Raw genomic sequence first — 18,893 nt, 5'->3', positions numbered from 1 at the left:
ACATTCTTTCCACTCTTGCTCTTCCAAACCTGTAAATCCCTGTCCTACACATTGTCCCTCCTGCTGTGCTGAAATCCAAATCAACACACATTTCTAGACTGTTTCTCCTCCACTCCCAGATTTCACCACCAATTCTGTCTGGGTTCAGGTCTACACTCACTGGTTCCCCTCCCCCTCCTCCCCTGAAGGAACAGTGCAGATGGAGCTTTACTCTGTATCTTACCCTTGCTGTACCTGTCCTGGGAGTGTATGATGCGACAGTGTAGAGGGAGCTTTACTGTGTATCTGGCTCTTGCTGTATCAACATGGGAATGTTTGCTGGGACAGTGTAGAGAGAGCTTTCCTCGATATCTAACCCTTGCTGTACCTGCCCTGGGGATGCTTGCTAGGACAATGTAGAGGGATCTTTGTTTTGTATTTAACATGAGCTGTCCCATCCCTGGGAGTTTTTGGATGGTACAGTGTAGAGGGAGCTTTACTCTGTATCTAACCCGTGCTGTACCAGCCGTGGGCGTTTTTGACGGACCAGGGTACAGGGAGCTTTATGGTGTATCTAGGAGCTTTACTCTATCTAAATGATGCTATACTTGCCCTGTGAGTTTTTGATGGTAATTGCAGAGCAAGCTTTGCTCTCTCTAAACTGTGCTGCATCTGCCCTGGGAGTGATTGATGGGAAGGTATAGAGTGAGATTTTCTCTATCTAACCCATGCTGTACCTGCCCTGGGAGTGATTGATGGGAAGGTATAGAGTGAGATTGTCTCTATCTAACCCGTGCTGTATCTGCCCTGGAAGTGTCTAATTAGTGAGTGTAGAACATAAGCACAAACGAATATAAGAAATAGGAGCAGCAGCAGGCCATACTGCCCCTCGAGCCTGCTCCGCCACCCAACACGATCATGGCTGATACCGATCATGGACTCGGGTCCAATACCCTGCGCTCCCTATAACCCTTTATTCCCTTATCAGTTAATAAACTGTCTATCTCTGTCTTAAATTTATTCAATGTCCCGTCTTCCACAGCTCTCTGAGGTAGCGAATTCCACAGATTTACAACCCTCTGAGAGAAGAAATTCCTCCTCATCTCAGTTTTAAATGGGCGGACCCTTATTCTAAGATTATGCCCCCTAGTTCTAGTCTCCCCTATCGGTGGAAACATTCTCTCTGCATCCACCTTGTCAAGCCCCCCCTCATAATTTTATACGTTTCGGTAAGATCACCTCTCATTCTTCTGAATTCCATTGAGAAGAGGCCCAACCTTCTCAACCTTTCCTCATAAGTCAGCCCCCTCATCTCCAGAATCAACCGAGTGAACCCTCTCGGAACTGCCTTCAAAGCAAATATATCCTTTCGTAAACATGGAAACCAAAACTGTACGCAGTATTCCAGGTGTGTCCTCATCAATGCCCTGTACAACTGCAGCAAGACTTCCCTGCTTTTATACTCCATCCCCTTTGCAATAAAGGCCAAGATTCCATTGGCCTTCCTGATCACTTGCTGTACCTGCATACCAACCTTTTGTGTTTCATGCACAAGTACCCCCAGGTACCACTGTACTGCAGCACTGTGCAATTTTTCTCCATTTAAATAATAACTTGCTCTTTGATTATTTTTCTGCCAAAGTGCATAACCTCACACTTTCCAACATTATACTCCATCTGCCACATTTTTGCCCACTCACTTAGCCTGTCTATGTCCTTTTTCAGGTTTTTTGTGTCCTCCTCGCACATTGCTTTTCCTCCCATCTTTGTATCGTCAGCAAACTTGGCTATGTTACGCTCGGTCCCTTCTTCCAAGTCATTAATATAGATTGTAAATAGTTGGGGTCCCAGCACTGATCCCTGCAGCACCCCACTAGTTACTGATTGCCAACCCGAGAATGAATCATTTATCCCGACTCTCTGTTTTCTGTTAGTTAGCCAATTCTCTATCCATGCTAATCATCATCATAGGTAGTCCCTCGGAATCGAGGACGACTGGCTTCCGCTCTTAGAATGAGTCCTTAGGTGGTTGAACAGTCCAATACAAGAGTCACAGTCCCTGCCACAGGTGGGACAGACAGTCGTTGAGGGTAAGGGAGGGTGGGACAGGTTTGCCACACATTCTTTCCGCTGCCTGTGCTTGTTTTCTGCATCCTCTCGGCGATGAGACTTGAGGCGTTCAGCGCCCTCCCGGATGCACTTCCTCAACTTGGGGTGGTCTTTGGCCAGGGACTCCCAGGTGTCGGTGGGGATGTTGGACTTTATCAGGGAGGCTTTGAGGGTGTCCCTATAACGTTTCCTCTGCCCACCTTTGGCTCGTTTGCCATGAAGGAGTTCCGAGTAGAGCGCTTGCTTTGGGAGTGTCATGTCTGGCATGCGGACAGTGTGGCCTGCCCAGTGGAGCTGATCAAGTGTGGTCAGTGCTTCAATGCTGGGGATGTTGGCCTGGTCGAGGACACTAATGTTGGTGCGCCTGTCCTCCCAGGGGATTTGTAGGATCTTGCAGAGGCATCGTTGTTGGTATTTCTCCAGTGATTTGAGGTGTCTACTGTAGATGGTCCATGTCTCTGAACCAAACAGCAGACAAATACCCCAGCTATTTACAATATACATTAATGATTTGGATAAAGGAATTGAGTGTAATATCTCCAAATTTGCAGATGATACTAAGCTGGGTGGCGGTGTGAGCTGTGAGGAGGACGCTAAGAGGCTGCGAAGTGACTTGGACAGGTTAGGTGAGTGGCCAAATGCATGGCAGATGCAGTATAATGTGGATAAATGTGAGGTTATCCACTTTGGGGGCAAAAACATGAAGGCAGAATATTATCTGAATGGTGGTAGATTAGGAAAAGGGGAGGTGCAACGAGACCTGGGTGTCATGGTACATCAGTCATTGAAAGTTGGCATACAGGTACAGCAGGTGGTGAAGAAGGCAAATGGTGTGTTGGTATTCATAGCTCGGGATTTTGAGAATATGAGCAGGGAGGTCTTACTGCAGTTGTACAGGGCCTTCGTGAGGCCTCACCTGGAATATTGTTTTCAGTTTTTGTCTGCGAATCTGAGGAAGGATGTTCTTGCTATTGAGGGAGTGCAGCGAAGGTTCACCAGACTGATTCCCGGGATGGCTGGACTGACATGAGGAGAGACTGGATCGACTGGGCCTTTATTCACTGGAGTTTAGAAGGATGCGAGGGAATCTCATAGAAACATAAAAAAATCTGACGGGACTGGACAGGTTAGATGCAGGAAGAATGTTCCCAATGTTGGGGATGTCCAGAACCAGGGGACATGGTCTGAGGATAAGGGGTAAGCCATTTAGGACTGAGATGAGGAGAAACTTCTTCACTGAGAGTTGTTAACCTGTGGAATTCCCTACCGCAGAGAGTTGTTGATGCCAGTTCCTTGGATATATTCAAGAGGGAGTTAGATATGGCCCTTACGGCTAAAGGGATCAAGTGGTATGGAGAGAAAGCAGGAAATGGGTACTGAGGTGAATGATCAGCCATGGTCTACTCCTGCACCTATTTTCTACATTTGTATGTTTCTATGTATCTATCCCATGCTGTACCTGCCCTGGAAGTGTCTGATGGGAGAGTGTAGAGAGAGCTTAGCTCTGTATCCAACCCTTGTTGTACCTGCCCTGGAAGTGTCTAATGGACTATGCGTTCCAGATTGCAACAACTCGCTGCTTATACAATGTTTCCTCATATCGCCTCTGCTCCTTTTGCCAATTACCTGAACTCTGTGTCCTCAGGTTACCGACCCTTCTGCCACAGGAAAGTGTTTCTCCTTATTTAGTCTATTAAAACTGTTCATGATTTTGAACACTCTATCAAATCTCCTCTTAACCTTTACTGCCCCAAGGAGAATAACCGCAGCTTCTCCAGTATCTCCACATAACTGAGATCCCTCATCCTTGGTACCATTCTAGTAAATCTCTTCTGCACCCTCTCTAAGGTGTAGACATCCTTCTGAAAGTGTGGTGCCCACAATTGAACACAGTGTGTCAGCTGAGGCCGAACCAGTGTTTTATAAAGGTTTAACATAACTAAACATCAAATGCTGATATTTGTGTGATGGGGTTTAGATGGGCAAGGTTTATCCAGTCAGTTGGATGTGAGCTGAAACATGTGCACTTGGAGTGGAGAGCCAGGGACACGCTGTGTAACCGGGCACAGACACTCTGCACAGCCCACACATCTCTTGTTTCCCACTTGGCCCAAAAAGAATATATTAATTGCAACAATTCATTTGATTTGACTTTAAATAGTTTTGTTTATAAATGTAATCATGATTCTCTAAAATCCTTCCTGTTACTAGTGAGTCACATTCTGCACTGGGGGAGATGGCTGGTGGCTTCAGCCTTTAAAATACTCCTCCTCTTGTTCAAATCCCTGCAAGGCCTCGCCTCTCCCTATCTCTGTAACCTCCTCCAGCCCACCAATCCTCTTAATAAGGAGAATCAATTCACAGCCTCATTTCATTTCTTCCTCTGAGCCCCTCAACTTCAACTGGCAGCGGAATGTTGGCGAGTGGTGATTGATTGCCCTGGGAACCAACAGGAAGAGAGCTCAGAGGCGGGAGGGTCAAGGGAGCAGCGTGTTCTGCAACCAATCGCGGGGCTTGAGGGGTGGATTCTGAGTCAGCCTGTCAGGTGCGTCTGTGTGAACCTCTGTTAAACAATTTATCTTTTAAAAGTTAAATCAAGATTCAGTCACTTCAGTGCCAAGTGGACCAGGTGTTTACACGTCATTCATTTCCCTCATGTCACTGTTAGTTAAAGGGACAGAGATTGATCTCTCATTATGCATCTTTAGTACTTAAACAAAAATCCTTCCTGTTACTAGTGAGTCACATTCTGCACTGGGGGAGATGGCTGGTGGCTTCAGCCTTTAAAATACTCCTCCTCTTGTTCAAATCCCTGCAAGGTCTCGCCTCTCCCTATCTCTGTAACCTCCTCCAGCTCACCTACCCTCTTCATAAGGAGAACCAATTTTCAGTGTCAGAAGGACCGGTTACCAGAGGACACGGATTTAAGGTGTTTGGCAACATAGCCGGAACCAATATCCTCATGGTGGGGTTTGGTAGTGTGGTTGAGGAGGGTTTAAATTATTTGGCAGGAGGATGGGAACCTGAGAGTGGATTTAGAACGGAGAGAAGCAAAGCTGAAATTGGAAATCAAAAAAGTATAAAGTGAATTTGGAATACAGAGGAAACAAGGGCTACAAAATAGACAACAAGGCAGTTTGGCAATGCTTAATGGTATATACTTCAATGCAAGGAATCATGGGAATAAGGCAGATGAGCTGAGAGCACAGATAGACACGAGGGAGTATAATATAACTATTACTGAGACATGGCTGAAAGGGCAAGTATGGCAGCTCAACATTCCTGGTTACAGGGTTTTCAGATGGGATAGAGACGGGGATAAAATTGGAGGGGGGGGTGGTCACAGTATTGATTAAAGAAACAATTACAGCTGTGAGGAGGGATGATATGTCAGAAGGATCATCAAATCAGGTCACATGGGAGAACTGAAAAACAAAAAAGGGGCAGTCACACTGCTGGGGATGTATTATAGACCCCCAAACAGTCAGAGGGAGCCAGAAGAGCAAATATATAGGCACATTTCTGACAGGTGCAAAAACAATAGGGCAGTAATAGTCGGGGATTTCAACTGCCCTAATATTAACTGGGATAGAATTAGTGTGAATGGTATAGAGGGTGCGGAATTTCTAAAAATGCATTCAGGAGAACATTTTAGCCAGTATGTAACAAGTCCAACAAGAGAGGGGGTGGTTCTGGACTTTGTTTTAGGGAATGAAGCTGGGCAGGTGGAAGAGGTATCAGTGGGAGAGCATTTTGGTGGTAGTGATCATAATTCAGTTGGATTTAGGTTGGATATGGAAAAGGACAAAGATAGACCAGGAATCATCCCCATAGGCAGTCCCTCAGAATCGAGGAAGACTTGCTTCCACTCCCAAAGTGAGTTCTTTGATGGCTGAACAGTCCGATATGAGAGCCACAGACCCTGTTGCAGGTGAGACAGACATTCGTCGAGGGAAGGGGTCGGTGGGGCTGGATGGCCGCGCGCTCCTTCCGCTGCCTGCGCTTGACCTCTTCACGCTCTTTGCGTTGAGACTCGAAGAGCTCAACGCCCTCCCGGATGCACTTTCTCCACCTCGGGCGGTCTTCGGCCAGGACCTCCCAGGTGTCAGTGGTGATGCCGCACTTTATCAGGGAGGCTTTGAGGGTGTCCTTATAATGTTTCCGCTGCCCACCTTTGGCTCGTTTACCATGAAGGAGCAACGCATAAAGCATTTGCTTCGGGAGTCTCGTATCTGGCATGCAAACTATGTGGCCTGCCCAGCGAAGTTGATCGAGTGTGTTCAGTGCTTAAAGATCGGGGATGTTAGCCTGGTCGAGGACACTGATGTTGGTGCGCCTGTCCTCCCAGGGAATTTGCAGGATCTTGCGGAGACATCATTGGTGATATAGCTCCAGCGACTTGAGGTGCCGTCTATACATCGTCCATGCCGCAGATCCATACAGGAGGGCGGGTATTACTACAGCCCTGTAGACCATGAGCTTGGTGGTAGATTTGAGGGCCTAGTCTTCAAACACTCTTTTCCTCAGATGGCCGTAGGCTGCACTGGCGCACTGGAGTTAATGTTGAATCTCCGCATCAATGTCTGCCTTTGTTGATGAGAGGCTCGCGAGATATGGGAAATGGTCCATGTTATCGAGGGCCGCGCCGTGAATCTTGATGATTGGAGGGCAGTGCTGTGCAGCGGTAACAGGCTGGTGGAGGACCTTTGTTTTACGGATGTTAAGTGTAAGGCCCATGCTTTCATATGCCTCAGTGAATACATTGACTATATCCTGGACTTCAGCTTCAGAATGTGCCCAGACGCAGGCATCGTCCACATATAGCAGTGCCACGACAGAGGTTGGGGTGATCTTGGATCTGGCCTGGAGGTGGCGTAGGTTAAACAGCTTCCCACTGGTTCTGTAGTTTAGTTCCACTCCACCGGGGAGCTTGTTGATTGTGAGGTGGAGCGTGGCAACGAGGAAGATTGAGAAGAGGGTTGGAGCGATAACGCAGCCCTGTTTGACCCCGGTCCGGACGTGAATTGGGTCTGTAATGGATCCGTTGGTAAGGATCACGGCCTGCATGTCATCGTGAAGCAGGCGAAGGATGTTGACAAACTTTTGGGGGCATCCGAAATGGAGGAGGACGCTCCATAGACCCTCGCGGTTGACAGTGTCAAAGGCCTTTGTAAGATCGAGAAAGGCCATGTATAAGGGCTGGAGCTGCTCCCTGCATTTTTCCTGCAGCTGTCACGTTGCAAAGATCATGTCCGTTGTGCCCCGTCGGGGACGAAATCCACATTGTCGTTCCGGGAGGAGCTCCTCGACCACAGGGAGAAGACGATTGAGGAGAACTCTAGCAACAACTTTCCCAGTGGCTGATAGCAGGGAGATTCCCCTGTAGTTGCCGCAGTCGGATTCGTCCCCTTTTTTAAAAAAAATGGTCACAATCACTGCATCTCTGATCTCCCAGCATGCTCTCCCTCCAGATGAGAGAAATGAGGTCATGTATCCGTGCCAACCGTGCCTCTCCGCCATACTTTAGAGCCTCAGCAGGGATTCCCTCCGCACCCGTAGCCTTGTTGTTCTTGAGCTGTTTTATGGCTTTGCCTACCTTGTGCAACGTTGGAGTTTCACTGAGTTGGTGGCGTGTCGCATGCTGCGGGATGGAGTCAAGAACACTCGAGTCAAAGGCAGAGTCTTGATTGAGGAGATCTTCAAAGTGCTCCTTCTATCGGGCCCTGACAGCCTCGGTGTCCTTGATGAGTGTTTCCCTGTTCTTGGCCAGGAGTGGGGTAGGGCCTTGGGAGTTTGGACCATAGGTGGCCTTGACTGCCGTGAAGAATCCTCGCATACCGTGACTATCGGCCAGTTGTTGTATCTCCTGTGCTTTCTCCATCCACCACCTGTTCTTTAGGTCCTGAGTTTTTAGTTGGACCTGAGCCTTGAGCCATCTGTAATGTTGTTTTGCAGCTCCCGAGTTGGAATATTGCTTGAGGCTCAGAAATGCTTTGCGCTTGCGATCTATTACTTCTTTGATCTCCTGGTCATTTTCATCAAACCAGTCCTGATGTTTCCTGGTTGAGTGACCAAGTGTCTCTTCACTGGTTCGAGAGACCTGGAGGGCAGACCAAGCGCGTGGTATTCAGCATCTCAGGGTCATCAAGGCACGCCAGATTGGCTGTGAGGCGCTTGCTGTATAGGGCTCTCTTAGCTGGGTCTCTATATACCCCAGCATTAAGGGACAGGATATATCTTCATTTAGAAAAACACGGATTAATAAAGAACAGCCAGCATGGATTTGTTCAGGGAAGGTCGGGTCTGACTAACTTCATTGAATTTTTTTGAGGAGGTAACAAAGAGGGTTGATGAGGGTAGTGTGTTTGCTGTAGTGCATATGGATTTTAGCAAGGCATTTGATGGTCCCACATGGCAGACTGGTCACAAAAGTAAAAGTCCATGGGATCCAAGGCAAAGTGGCAAGTTGGATCCAAAATTGACTTAGTGGCAGGAAGCAAAGGGTCATGGTCGATGGGTGTTTTTGTGACGGGAAGGCTGTATTCAGTGGGGTTCTGCAGGGCTCAGTACTAGGTCCCTTGCTTTTTGTGGTATATATCAATGATTTAGACTTGAATGTGGGGGATATGATTAAGAACCCTGCAGATGATACTAAAATCGGCTGTGTGGTTGATAATGAAGAAGAAAGCTGTCGGCTGCAGGAAGATATGAATGAACTGATCAGGTGGGCTGAACAGTGGCAAATGGAATTCAATCTGGAGAAGTGTGAGGCAATGTATTTGGGGAGGGCGAACAAGGCAAGGTAATACACATTAAATGGTAGGACACTGAGAAGTGTAGAGGAACAAAGGGACCTTGGAGGCCATGTCCACAAATTACTGAAGGTAACAGGACAGGTAGATAAGGTGGTTAAGAAGGCATATGGAATACTTGCCTTTATTAGCCGAGGCATAGAATGCAAGAGCAGGAAGGTTATGCTTGAACTGTTTAAAACACTAGTTAGGCCACAGCTAGAGTACTGCATGCAGTTCTGGTCACCACATTACAGGAAAGATGTGATTGCACTGGAGAGGGTACAGAGGAGATTTACGAGTGTGTTGCCTGAACTGGAGAATTTTAGCGATGAGGAAAGATTGGATAGGCTGGGCTTGTTTTCTTTGGAACAGAGGAGGCTGAGGGGAGACTTAATTGAGGTGTATAAAATTATGAGGGGCCTAGATGGAGTGGATAGGAAGGACCTATTCCCCTTAGCAGAGGGTCAACAACCAGGGGGCGTAGGTTTAAAGTGGTAGCAGGTTTAGAGGGTGGTGGGGGTCTGGAACCCACTGCATGAAAGGGTGGTAGAGGCAGAAACCCTCGTTGCATTTAAAACGAACTCGGATATGCATTTGAAGTGCCGCGACCTACAAGGCCATGGACCAAGAGATGAAAAGTGGGATATGGCTTGATAGTTCTTTGTCGGCGGCATGGACACGATGGGCTGGAATGGCTTCATTCAATGCTGTAAACTTCTGTGGTTCTATGATCCTGTACGTACAGTGATGATGTTTGTAAATGGTGAGAAATATAGAAGATTAAAGGGTGATCTAATTGAGGTGATTAAGATTAAAGGAGTTGATAGGGTGGATGGAGAGAAACGATTTCCTCTGGTGGAGGAGTCCACAACAAGGGTCACAACCTTAAAATCAGAGCCAGGCCGTTCAGGGTGATGTCAGGAAGCACTTCCTCACACAAATGCTGATTGGCTGTTTCTCTTTGTTGGAGAGTCTGGAACTAGGGGTCATAGTCTCAGGATAACGGACGGCCATTTAGGACTGAGATGAGGAGAAATGTCTTCACTCAAAGGGTTGTGAATCTTTGGAATTCTCTGCCCCAAAGAGCTGTGGATGCTCAGTCGTTGAGTGTATTCAGGGCTGAGATCAATAGATGTTTGGACACTAAAGAAATCAAGGGATACGGGGATAGTGCGGGAAAGTGGAGCTGAGGTAGAAGATCAGCCTTGATCTTATTGAATGGCACAGCAGGCTCGAGGGACTGTTTAACCCACTCCTGCTCCTATTTCTTATGTTCTTAAAGCCTAGTGGAAATCTGGAACTCTGTTCCCCATAAAACAGAGGCTGGGGGCCAATTGAAAATTCCAAAACTGAGATTGATAGATTGTCCTTAGGCAAGTGTATTAATGGCGATGTAACCAAGGCAGGTAGACGGAGTTAAAATACTGATCAGCCACAATCTCATTGAATGGTGGGACAGGCTCAAGGAGCCGAATGGCCTATTCCTGTTCCTATGTTCCTACTTACAGTGATGACTTTTGTAAACAGCTTTTACAGGGGATTAGAAGGGGAGGAAATGCAGACAGGATTAAACCTGGGCCCCTCCTGTTCCTATGACTGTCACACTGGGCATACCTTTACCCACTGAGCCATTGGGAGGAGGGTCCAGTGACCCTGCTGGAAAATGCACATGTGAGGCCTCAGGCGAGGACAGTGGAATAGCCTGTCGCCACTCACTCTCGAGGTTCATACATGGAGATTGGGCACATGGGTCACATATTGGAGAGAAACTGGTAATTGTAGAACTGAACCCAGCCAGAGTCAGCACCTTCAGGGGAGGAGAGGGAGGGGGACGAGTGAGTGTGGAACTGAACCCAGCCAGAGTCAGCACCTTCAGGGGAGGGGAGGAGAGAAGGATAAAATAAGAATTTGTGCAATGTGCCTTGTGCCTTGCTCTCTCCCTGGATCCTGAAACTACTGAACTCACTCTTTCCCATCTGAAGTCTACAGGCTCTAAAACTGAAGCTTGGTGGCCCTCAGTCCCGACTCCTTGATTTACCTCCCCTTCTCTCCTCCTTTTTCCCCCTGGGTTGTGTTCCACACTCTGGACCTTGGGCCTTCCCCAGGGATTCTCAGTATGAACAGGGGGGATGTGTGTTGAGACAAGATGTCCCAGCTCTCCTCCTTTAAAGGGACAAGGAGAGGACCAGCTGGGCTGAATGGCCCTGCTTTATGACATCACTGCAGTGCCTAGCAACCAACCTCCCTGAGCCCTGCTCATTATGGGCTGGGTTTAGTGTTTAATGGGACAGTGTAGAGGGAGCTTTACTCTGTATCTAACCCGTGCTGTACCTGCCCTTGAAGTGTTTTAGAACATAAGAAATAGGAGCAGGAGTAGGCCATTTGGTCCCTTGAGCCTGCTCCGCCATTCAATATCATGGCTGATCTGATCATGGACTCAGCTCCACTTCCCTGCCCGCTCCCCATAACCCTTTATTCCCTTATCGCTCAAAAATCTGTCTATCTCCGCCTTTAATATATTCAATGACCTAGCCGCCACAGCTCTCTGGGGCAGAGAATTCCATGGATTTATAACCCTCTGAAAGAAGAAATTTCTCCTCATCTCAGTTTTAAAAGGGCGGCCCCTTATTCTAAGTCTTTGTCCCCTAGTTTTAGTTTCCCCTATGAATGGAAATATCCACCTTGTCGAGCCCCCTCATTATCTTATAAGTTTCAATAAGATCACCTCTCATTCTTCTGAACTCCAATGAGTTGAGGCCCAACCTACTCAACCTATCCTCATAAGTCAACCCCCTAATCTCTGGAATCAACCTAGTGAACCTTTCTCTGAACAGCCTCCAAAGCAAGTATATCCTTCCTTAAATACATAGACCAAAACATATGATGGTTAAAATCACCCATGATTATTGCCGTTCCTTTTTTACAAGTCTCCATTATTTCTTGATTTATACTCCATCCAATCATGTAGCTACTGTTAGGGGCCTATAGACTACGTCCACCAGTGACTTTTTCCTTTTATTATTCCTTATCACCACCCAAACTGATTCAACCTCTTGATCCTCTGAGCCAATATCGTTTCTCACTAACGCACTGATCCCATCCTTTATTAACAGTGCAACCAGAACTCCTTTTCCTTTCTGTCTGTCCTCCTGAATTGTCAAATACCCCTGAATATTTTGTTCCCAGTCCTGGTCACCTTGCAACCATGACTCTGTAATGGCTATCAGATCTCTTTGTGCCGTCAACTCATCTATTTTGTTACGAATGCTACGTGCGTTTAGACAAAGAGTTTTCAATTTATTTTACCCTTTTGTCTTGCTTGTTTCCTCTGACTTCAAATTCACTTTCTACTTGTTTGATGGGACAGTGTAGAGGGAGCTTTACTTTGTATCTAACCTGTGCTGTACCTGGTCTGGGTATGTTTGATGGGACAGTGTAGAGGGAGCTTTACTCTGTACCTGACCAGAACATGTTTCAGGCACACACTCGGTGTTCAGAATACTCATAGAATACAGTGTCGATGTGAACCCAGCCAGAGTCAGCACCTTCAGGGGAGGGGAGGGGAGGGAGGGGAGCCAGTGAGTGTAGAACTGAACCCAGCCAGAGTCAGCACCTTCAGGGGAGGAAAAAAACAGCGAGAAGAAAGAAATGATGGAGGTGGTGCGATGGGTTTGGCTTTCAGCTCCGGGAGGAGGGAGAGTGTGTGGGATGGGGATTTACAGCTTTGGGGGAACAAGAGAGGAAAGAATGTTTCATTGAAACTAGAATTGTCTATTCTGAATTTCTATCCTGCCCTTACAGTAGTGAGTTTTGTAAACTCCTTTTACAGGGTTTTAGAAGGGGAGGATTTACAGACGGGGAATTGGAACCAAACATCACGTCAAGATCTGACAGAGTCACTCGATGCATCAGGACCTAAATATCATCGGCCTTTGAATGTGGAAGGAGAAATGTTTGTCTGTTCTGTCTGTGGGAATAGATTTCAAACATCAGTGTGACTGGGAAAGCACCGAGACACACACACCCGAGTGAGAGTGTTCCAGTGCACTGACTGTGGAAAGAGCTTTAACCAGTTACACAGCCTCAAAAAACATCGCACCATTCACAGTGGGGAGAAACCGTACACGTGTTCTGTGTGTGGACGAGGCTTCAACTGATCGTTCAACCTGGAGAGACACAAGGACATCCACACAATGGAGAAACCATGGGAATGTGGGGACTGTGGGAAGGGATTCAGTTACCTGCCTGAGCTGGAAATTCATCGACGCAGTCACACTGGGGAGAGGCCATTCACCTGCTCTGATTGTGGGAAGGGATTCATTAATTCATCCCACCTGAAGACACATCAGCGAGTTCACACTGGGGAGAGGCCATTCACCTGCTCTGATTGTGGGAAGGGATTCATTAATTCATCCCACCTGAAGACACACCAGCGAGTTCACACTGGGGAGAGACCTTTCAAATGTTCGGACTGCGGGAAATGCTTTAAAAGTTCCGGGCCCCTGGGCCGCCATAAACTTTTAAATATTCTGACTGTGAGAAGAGCTTTAAAACCAAAACGGAGCTGCTGATACACCAGCGAGTTCACACTGGGGAGAGACCGTTCACCTGTTCCGTGTGTGGGAAGGGATTCTCTGTGTCATCTCAGCTCACTATGCACCTCCTTATTCACACCAATAAGAGGCCTTTTAAATGTTCTGACTGTGAGCAGAGCTTTAAAAGCAGAAATAGTTTGATGATGCACCAACTTTTCCACACCAGGGAGAGGCCGTTCACCTGCTCCATGTGTGGGAAGGGATTCAGTGATTCATCCACCCTGCTGACACACCAGCGAGTTCACACCAGGGAGAGGCTGTTCACCTGCTCTGAATGCGGGAAGGGATTCACTACATCATCCGACCTGCTGAAACAGCAGCGAGTTCACAAGTGACTGCAGGGTTTGTATTCTGCTGTGAATCACATTGGGACTGAACCGTGTTCATTCTGACAATCGGGCTGTGTTTCTCCTGTAACTGGGCTGGAGTTTAATTTTCTGGATATCTGACAAATAAATCAGCTTTGGTTCCAACACACAGTGTGTCCATTCCTTGATTTCTCCAATATAAGAGAAGAATAATTGTTGTCCTGTTACCAACTGTTCCTTTTTTGGAACTTTTCTCCTTCATTTAACAAAGACCTGTCCTTATGTAGCACCTCATGACCTCAGGATGTCCCAAAGTGCTTTAGAGCCAATGAAGTACAACAACACTGTTATAGAGAAAGATTTTCCCCTCGGGCAACAGCACTTGTAGCATAGATGTTAGAATGAAAGATGTAATTGTCGTATTAAATGCGTGTGTAAAATGTATAAAGATGGCTACTTGTGGTTTAGTAAAGCCCCAAGGGATTTCAGCCAGCATAAAGAGGCTGCATTCTGAGTTACTGATAACGGCTGTTTTCTCACACAGGGATACACATGAGCTCTGCAGATGTCCCTAATCAACGGGTTAATAGGCCACAGACGAAACGTCCTGGTCCATGTTAGAACAATACGACTCTGTAACAGGACTAAGATAAGGAGACTGCCCAAGGACAGTAAGATAAGGGGGGGGGGGGGGGGGGGGGGGCCAGACCATGTCACAAGACCATGAATAATCCTTAGTAACACATGAGACAATCACGCAGTCACATAATGGTTAGAGACCACTTCTATTGGTCGATTTGAATCTATATGTAATCTATAATGAATATGATTGGATAGTGTCCGGCCAAAATGGGCTGATGTAACTGCAGTAAACTGTTGTAAAACATATAAAAATCCATGAAACCCTTTGTTCGGCAGAGAGAGATACCTGGACCCACCAGTTGCTTCATCTCCCCGCCGGCGTAATAAACCGTTGTGATGTATGGACCGACCCTGAGTGACGAGTGATTCTTGGAAGGTACATTCGCGCTAACAACTCCAAAGTACATTTGAAGTGCATTCACTGTTGTAGTATAGGAAATGCAGCAGATGATTTACACACAGCAAGCTGCCATGAACAGCAATGGCCAGATAATCTGTTTGAGTGATATTGGTTGAGAGCTGATGGGGCCTCGTTTGAATGACTCATCTGAAAGATGGCAACACTGACAGTGCAGCAATCCTGTGCTGTACCTGCCCTGGGAGTGTTTGATGGGACAGTGTAGAGGGAGCTTTACTCTGTATCTAACCTCGTGCTGTACCTGATTGGAGAGTGTTTCAGGCAGACACTTGGTGCTCAGAATACACTATTCCATGGCAGTGACATCCATCACCTCGATGAGAACAAAATTTAACCCAAAGATAAGAGAAACCCATCAGTACCTCCCCTGGACACAGATCCGGAGGGACAGTGAGTTTCCCGAACAGTGTTGTACAGTATGTTCGATAGTTCCTCCCTGGGTCTGAGCCTTTTGGTGATGATTTGAATTTGATGCCCTCGAGTTACTGACTCATCGACTGGTGGAAATAGTTTTTCCTCATTTACCTGATCAAACTTTGAACACCTCCCTCCGATCTCCAATTACCCTTTGTTCTAATGAAAAGAGCCCCAGTTTCTCCAATGTCCCCTGATAACTAAAGCCTCTCTTCCCTGGTATCATCTCAGTGAATCTCTCTGCATCCTCTCCATGGCCTCGACATCCTTCCTGGTATAAGATCCCCAAAACCTGACACAATATTCGAACTGCAGCCTAACCAATGATTTGTGCAGGTTTACATGACCTCTGCCCTTTTGTACTCCACATCCCTATTTATAAAACCTAGGACCATGTGCTGTTTAACCACTTTATCAACTTGTCCTCTGACTTTTAAAGATTTGTCCAACTGAAACCCTTGTAGATTTTAAACATATTAACATAGCATGGCTAAAACACAGACATAAACTGGCTGATATAATGTGCATCATGGGAGAGAGAAGTTTAGTCTGAGTTGGAAACTCAAACAATCGATTCACTGCAGACAGGTTGCCATGGCAACACTGGTAAGACATTCCATTCACTGAACCACTGTTGTAATCTGTAATCAGATCAGGGGAACGAACAGGGTTTGTCTGTTAGTAATCACAATGTAAGCTTAAACCAGAGTGAGTAACACAATAGTTTAGATTATAATGTGTGATGTTTATACCTATAATTGTGAAACTATAAAAAATAACAACTAACATCGGGCAGGGGAGTTTAAGGATAATGACAAAATTAGTGAAGAAAAGTAACTGCTGGGAACCAAGGAAAGTGTCCTTGTAAATCACAGATTAGAGAAGTTCCAGCAGACTTTTCCTCACTTCCTGCCCAAACCCAGCAGAGAAGCCAAAGGAGAGTCCGGTGCCAGAGGTGGATCAGTGCAGGGTATAAAAGTGAGGGGAGACTGATGCAAGGCGGCAGTCGGGACTGGAGACACCGGAGATCAAACTCAGGGCACCCGAGGTTCCATCCAGTGGGCTGACCTGGTGTCAGTTACTGTGGACACGCGGGACTTGTATCTTTACTCTGATGTGGTAGAACACAGAGAATCTGCTCAAATTATAGTTCTAAAGATATTAAAGTTGCTGATAATCATTGAATATATTTAAGGTGGAGATAGACAGAGTTTTGAAAGATCAGGGAGTGAAGGGTTATGGGGAGCAGGCAGGGAAGTGGAGTTGAGGCCAGGATCAGATCAGCCATGATCTTATTGAATCTCAGAGCAGGCTCGAGGGGCCAGATGGCCTACTCCTGCTCCTATTTCTTATGTTCTTCTGTTCTAACACTAGGCTCTCGATCCTTAACAAGACAAGGAATTAGCTAGAATCTTACAACCCTAAATCTCGCTGCTCCTTTACTCCATTGAAAGTTTTACCATTTAATGTACATTTCCTCCCTTTTTCTTCCTCCCAAAATCTATCGCAGCACATTTCTCTGCATTAAATTTCATTTCACATCTACCTGCCCCAATTACTGACCTGTGTATTGACAATGAAGGCACTTAAAATCCTCTTCACAGTTGGCTATGGGCCCTTTTTGGCATTCCCTGGAGAGTTTGATCATGTGCCCCATATACCCAAGCCCAGATGACAGAATAGCCTAACTCCCAGGCCTTAGCCATAACCCCTAAACCCAATCCTAGTTCCCAGACTAACAATAAACACTAAAACTAATTCCAAACCTTAACAGAGAATCCAATTTACCAAAAAGAAGAAACCAGAATAGGAAGAAACATACTCTTAATTAGAATAATTTAAAACAATGAAAATAACTAAACCGAACTCCAGACCCTAACTCTCATAAACCTAAACCTTGTAACCTTTAAATCTAGCCCAGCCCCAAAACCTAACCCTAACTCCAAACCCCAACCCACATAAACCGAAACCTAAAACTTGTAAACACAGACCCCAGCCCCAAAACCAAACCCTAACCCAAGACCCTAACCCCACTAAAATCTAACCCCAACATAAAACATAACAGTCCAGACCCCAACCCTAACTCTGGATCCTAAACCCCAGAAACCGAACCCTAACCAAAACCTGCACAGCCCACACCACAGCTCCCAAACCCAATCCTAACCCCAGACCATAGACCCCAAGACTGAACCCTAACCTAAAACATATTAATGCAGATCCTAACCCCAAGACCTAACTCTAAATGCCCCTTAATCAACTCCCAGCCCTTCCCTCCTCCTCCTCAAGGAAACAGGAACTAAACAGAACTGTGTGTAAAACAGAGGCCTAAACCGCCCTCCCCCGGGCAGACCAGGAAATAGAAGGGTGTACAACAATCGGGGACAACAGACGACGTAGGGAACCAAACCAAAAATAAAACAAAACACTGGATTGAACGAAGACGGTAATAACAAAAACATTACAGAACTAACCCCCAAATTATAACAAAACTTTAAAAAAGTACAAAACAAAAAATTTTAATTAAAAAAAAAAGATTTATTAAAATCAAAAAACAAAAATTTACAGGAAGTAAGGGAAGAATGGGATAAAAGACTTAAAAGAAACAAACAAACTGTCAGTAAATCAAAACATTAGACCCCCACAAAAAACCCCAACCACGGAAATTCAACCAGGTGAGCATCACACTATGCACAAACACGAACAAAAAGGGGCCAGAGCTCCATATTTGTACCTAACAAACAGGGAGCACCACTGAGCACACAGAGACAACACACAGGAGTATAAGCAAGAACCATAACACCAGACAAAGCACACAATTAACACCTCATCACTGAGAGGGAGGAGGTTTAAATAGTTTCTTTCCCACCTCCCAGCCTTCTCATTCCGACTGACCTGGTGGAAGGTAGGGAGCTCGAAACCCTCCATAACCTCTCACTGTAAGCTTATCGATCTGATACCCTCTGACCCTTGAACCCCGACCCACTTGCTTTTCCTGGTCTCTGATGAAGCCCCAGTAAGGGTGAAATATTAGGCCTATAGACTACAATCAACCACCTAGACGATGGATCGTGAAGTGAGTATAAATCCGCCCTCCCCCCCCGGAAAAACCCCCACCTTACTTTTCTCTCCCCCCCACCCTTGGGAGACTTCTTCCCCTCTCTCTCTCTCCACACTTCCAAACCACTGTGCTGGTTTTTTTCCTTTTTAAAAAAAAAGGCCGATCTCTCATTTCTCTTCGTTCTTAACAAAAAATGTTCTCCGTACCAGCTCTAATTGTACTGCTATTTAGAACTAGTGGGATAAGTGCTTTCTGCGGGACTGTGATTTCTCTGCTCCCCCCTCACCTCCTCACCCCCACCCTACCCAACAGAACACTATTGCCATCGAACCACTACGTGCACACACACCTCGAGTGTCACCTCGAGTCTCATTGCCGAGAGCATGCAGAAATCAAGCGCAGGCAGCAGAAGGAGCGTGCGGCAAACCAGTCCCACCCTCCCTTACCCTCAACGACTATCTGTCCCACCTGTGACAGAGACTGTAATTGTCATATTGGACTGTTTATCGTAGGCAGTCCCTCGGAATTGAGGAAGACTTGCTTCCACTCGTAAAATGAGTTCTGAGGTGGCTGAAC

General features: G+C 46.4%; 3 protein-coding genes across 6 annotated transcripts in view; 2 read left to right on the top strand and 1 right to left on the bottom strand.

Moving 5' to 3' along the window:
* Window positions 1–13,952, top strand: part of LOC139254094 (zinc finger protein 432-like) — a 157,446-nt gene extending 143,494 nt beyond the window's left edge. The window contains exon 3 of the transcript XR_011591995.1: window positions 12,712–13,952. The gene's annotated coding sequence lies outside the window, so the exon portion shown is untranslated. The remainder of the gene's footprint in view (window positions 1–12,711) is intronic.
* Window positions 1–18,893, bottom strand: part of LOC139254096 (zinc finger protein 229-like) — a 97,547-nt gene that overhangs the window by 46,001 nt on the left and 32,653 nt on the right. Inside the window, exon 4 of one of the 2 annotated variants that reach the window (XM_070873644.1) lies at window positions 15,679–15,685. The exons of the other annotated variant lie outside the window; for it this stretch is intronic. Within the exon in view, the coding sequence (XP_070729745.1) occupies window positions 15,679–15,685 (7 nt within the window). The remainder of the gene's footprint in view (window positions 1–15,678; window positions 15,686–18,893) is intronic. 2 annotated transcript variants of the gene reach the window in all.
* Window positions 1–18,893, top strand: part of LOC139254095 (zinc finger protein 239-like) — a 42,119-nt gene that overhangs the window by 5,255 nt on the left and 17,971 nt on the right. Inside the window, exons 3-4 of one of the 3 annotated variants that reach the window (XM_070873642.1) lie at window positions 4,453–4,633; window positions 14,704–14,803. The gene's annotated coding sequence lies outside the window, so the exon portion shown is untranslated. The other 2 variants (XM_070873643.1, XM_070873641.1) reach the window with 2 other exon arrangements.

This window comes from Pristiophorus japonicus, unplaced genomic scaffold (genome assembly GCF_044704955.1).
Source record: "Pristiophorus japonicus isolate sPriJap1 unplaced genomic scaffold, sPriJap1.hap1 HAP1_SCAFFOLD_534, whole genome shotgun sequence".
Classification (NCBI taxonomy): domain Eukaryota; kingdom Metazoa; phylum Chordata; class Chondrichthyes; family Pristiophoridae; genus Pristiophorus; species Pristiophorus japonicus.
This window is presented reverse-complemented; position numbering and strand designations above follow the sequence as displayed.